Here is a 4,261-nt window from a genome sequence, read left to right as displayed (position 1 = left end):
TATAATTATACATAATTATATATGAAATATGTTTATATATCCTTCTTTCTTTCGTGAAATTACTATTTAATTATAATAAAAATGATAATAGTAATGAAAAAACATAAAAAATAATCATAAGGATCATTTTTGCATTGTTTATCATAATAGGAATCGAATTACAGAATTGCAATAAACTATGATTTACTGATGAAAACTTGATTCAATTGTATTGATTCAATCAGATCCCGTACCACAGACAATTATTCAATCGTTTTTTGTTAAAAAAACGATAGATGATGAAAAGCATTCTTATTCATATCATTTCTTAAAATAATCTCTATTCTGTGATTAGGCTTTCAACATGATAAAATTAGAATCCCAGAATCGCGTAGAATCTGGAGATACTGGGAGTGTCTCGGCGCTAAGCTACGCGCAACGACACTGCCGTGGCTACTTTACATGAGCCGACGAGTTGGGCCAGATCGAGAGTATCGGATCTCAATAAGAGCTGAAGTGATCAAGTTCTAAGCGTGCTTAATTGATTGTAACCGCTCGGGATATATAATGAAAGTGTTTTTATTTTTGCTCTACGAACGAAGATATTGCGACGTAAAATACGAATCTGAAACTTTTATTAAGAAAAAATTAAGAAACGTCATCGTCGTCATCATCGTCGTCGTCGCCGCTACGAAGTGGGGATAATGTCTTTTTAGAATTTTTGGCGCAAGAGGCAAATGTGGTGCTAGCAATGCATGGTCACATCACACATGAGGTTTCTTTGTGTCGCATGTTTCAGCATGCTCTAATGTGCTCTTGCTATAGCTTCTATTCACTTCAACGAGCGCGTTAGAGTGAGTAAATGCTATGGTAGGAGAATTTTAGATCATGTTAGAGCATGCGACGCGAACAAATCTATAATCAACGAGCGTTGCAAGCGCTGCAACAGTTCTGCATATTTTACACTCTATACTCTGTAGAAATTAAAAGTTGAAGTTATTGTTTCTTACGATCATGCGATCGCGAAGGAATGGAATAAGTGCGATTGTGGCAAAAGATATATTATATACAGGGAGGAGCATTTAAAACAGGTTATCTGAATAACTCGCTTGTTTTTAACAATAGAAGAAAAAGTGTCAAACAAAAGTTGCTTGGTTTCGAGGAGCACATAATGTGATGTCAATAATTGTTTTGTAGATGGAGACGTAAAGAGGATAGGCAAAGGTCAAATCTGTTTTTTTAAATGGAATGATATGTTTTTTATTTACATTCTGATAAAGCATTTTAAGACGAATACAATGACCTATAATTAGAGGTCATTTAAGGTTACGCAAGGTCAATAATGGATAATAATTAAATGTAAAAATAAATTGTTTTAAGGCCCTCTTCGAATAATTTCTAATTGTCTTCTCTTCTTGTTGGTATATCGCTAATCGTTCAAGTCTATCACGGTAAATAAACATTGAAGGTTTATTTAAACATAACAAGATTAGCTGTAATTAAAAATAAATTGTTTGAAGGCATTTTTCGAATATTTCATTAATTTACTTATTTGCGTACTTACCGTTACAAGAAGTGTTCAAAATGATGACCCTGATCATCGATGCATTTTCTGAAACATGTTGACACAAATAACACTGTACGACGAATTTCATTTGGATCAATCGCAACGCAAACTCTTCTTATACTCTCCTTCATGTCTTCTCTTGTTATTGACATTTTGCTGTATACTTGCTGTTTTAACTTTTCTCACAAATAAAAATCCATAGATGTTAAATCTGGGAAACGTGTGGCCCATCTGTTATTTCCTGATCGATCAATCCAACGATCTCCAAATTTTCTGTTTACCAATTTAATAATAATCCATGCAGAATGAGCAGGACATTCATCTTGCTGTACCACATTGATTGTCGTATGTTCAATGGAAGATCTTCTAATAATAATGACAATATTTCTATTAAAATATTTCTATTAAAATCTGTGCACAAATACTTGCGATTTAATGTTCCAAAGTGAGGACTAATTATTTTATCATTAAGAATTCCAGCCCAAATATTTATAAAGGTCTCTGTCTGTTCATTTCTTTCATCCAATGTGGGTTTACTGACTAATAGTGCATATTGCGAAGATTTACTTGTCCCTTGTTTGTAAATGTAGCTTTGTCAATAAATAAGATTTTAATGATATCATCTTTTTGTAGTCTTTGTAGTGCCCATTCAGAATTGTACACGATTTTGAAAATCATTGCCATGTAACTTTTGATGAAGTGAGATATGAAAGGGATGAAATTTATTGGAATGGAGTATTGGCAGAACACTTCGTCGACTAATACCTTCATGTTCAAGCTGTCTTGTACTGATATGTGGATTTAGTGCTACAGCGAATAAAATGTTCGTCGAATTTCTGTTGCCAGTTGCTTTCTTGATTTGTTTGCGTATTTTATTATGTACACTTCCTTTCTTGAAAAGTTTGTGCTATGTTTGAAAAGAGAATGAGGGATGGACACGATCGGGAAATCTTCATCTACAAACGTACTGCTTCTCTCATAATTTGGCGACATTCACCATTGACGAAAATCATATCGACTTTTTCCACTTTTGTATAACGCATTTCGCAAGACACGCACTTTGATTGATAAATGAATTCAAACTGATTATTAAATATGGATAATGCTATGTGCAATGCACTTTATACGATATTAAATATTTATACAATATAGTATATACTTGAACAATTAACGGTATATTAACAAAAAGAGAAGACACGAAATTATTCGAAGAGTGCCTTGAAACAATTTATTTTTAATTACAGCTAACCTTATTATGTTTAAATAAACCTTCAATGTTTATTTACATATCGTGATACACTTGAACGATTGGCAGTATACTAACAAGAAGAGAATACATGTAATTATTCGAAGAGTACCTTGAAACAATTTATTTTCTATTACATTCAATTCTTTTCTATTATTGACCTTGCATGACTTTCAATTATAGGTCATTGCATTCGTTTTAAAATGCTCTATCTGTAAGTAAAAAAACATACCATTCCATTTAAAAAACAAATTTGACCTTTGCTTATCCTTTACGCCTCTATCTATATAGCAATTATTGACATCACATTATGTGCCCCTCGAAACCAAGCAACTTTTGCTTAACACTTTTTCTTATATTGTTAAAAACAAGCGAATTATTCAGGTGACTTATGTTTTAAATGTCCCTCCTTGTATATATGGTAGACAAATTAAAAATGATAAAGACTTTTTTATTTATTCGAACTGTGAGAATAGATCCATAGTTTTAAAAAGGAAAAGTTAACACATCGCCCGACGTTCGGCGTCGTTGTCGTCGTCGCTATCGTCGACGTCTAACGACAATGAGTTGTTGTATGGTCATCTTCGTTCATCGTTGTTTTATATTTTAATGCGCTTGGCGTCGCGACGCTACCGCATCGCTTGATTATATCATACTTACTCGCTTATAACTTTTAAGTATATAATGATAACACTTTTTTCTCTTTTTTTTTTAAATTTATTTCTAAGTATCGAAATGACATAATTTATGAATAACATAATGTTACGTCCGGATTCCACAGTTCTATTCTTCGACTCAAAACTTTCGTCATCACCATAAAAATTATTAATCAGTAATACCGATAGACCATCTGTTACAATAGCGACGAGCCAAATAACATTTCAAGCTAATAATCCATTCGGGACAGAACCGTTGGGTTAGATATTGGAACCAAGTGCCAAATAGGCGAACCTTATCTCGAGGAACGGGAAGAATAAATAGATTAGAATTATAAAATAAAACAGCAGTTGTGCGCAATAAATGACACATGTGGCTCGAACCTATTGGACAAATGGACAATCCGGCAAATAGTCGATAACGAAAGTTGTCTTAGACACATACTCTTGTATCCCATTTCACAACCGATATCCCTAATCCTAATCCTGGATTGGCCCAGCAGCACACGTGTACTCTGCACTCGACCCCACTAACTCGCCAATATAAAAAGAGAGGTCCTCCAGAGGAACGGCAGTCAGAACTCAGAAGTCAGCAGTCATCAGTGATCAGTCCCAGTTCTCAGTTATAAATTGTCAGTCAATTATTAAAACGAAACTCTGCCGGTTCGCGAGACTGTGCTCGTTTAAACTCCATCTCCTTTGGACTCTGAACAAGAGTGACAGGAGTCTCCACATCCGAGTGGCAACCTTCCGTGAAGTGCTGGGACCAACAATTTCGGCTGCTAGATCCACCCACATCCGCAGAACAATAGT

General features: G+C 34.4%; 1 protein-coding gene across 1 annotated transcript in view; it reads left to right on the top strand.

Annotated features, from left to right (window-relative positions):
• The window catches only part of LOC108752118, an 8,408-nt gene extending 7,898 nt beyond the window's left edge, over positions 1–510 (top strand). Inside the window, exon 2 of the mRNA XM_018492749.1 lies at positions 335–510. Within this exon, the coding sequence (XP_018348251.1) occupies positions 335–510 (176 nt within the window). The remainder of the gene's footprint in view (positions 1–334) is intronic.
• Positions 511–4,261: the final 3,751 nt, after the last annotated feature.

The sequence above is a fragment of the Trachymyrmex septentrionalis genome, unplaced genomic scaffold, assembly GCF_001594115.1.
Source record: "Trachymyrmex septentrionalis isolate Tsep2-gDNA-1 unplaced genomic scaffold, Tsep1.0 scaffold55, whole genome shotgun sequence".
Lineage (NCBI taxonomy): Eukaryota > Metazoa > Arthropoda > Insecta > Hymenoptera > Formicidae > Trachymyrmex > Trachymyrmex septentrionalis.
The sequence above is the reverse complement of the archived record's forward strand: the minus strand, read 5'-3'. Positions and strand labels throughout refer to the sequence as shown.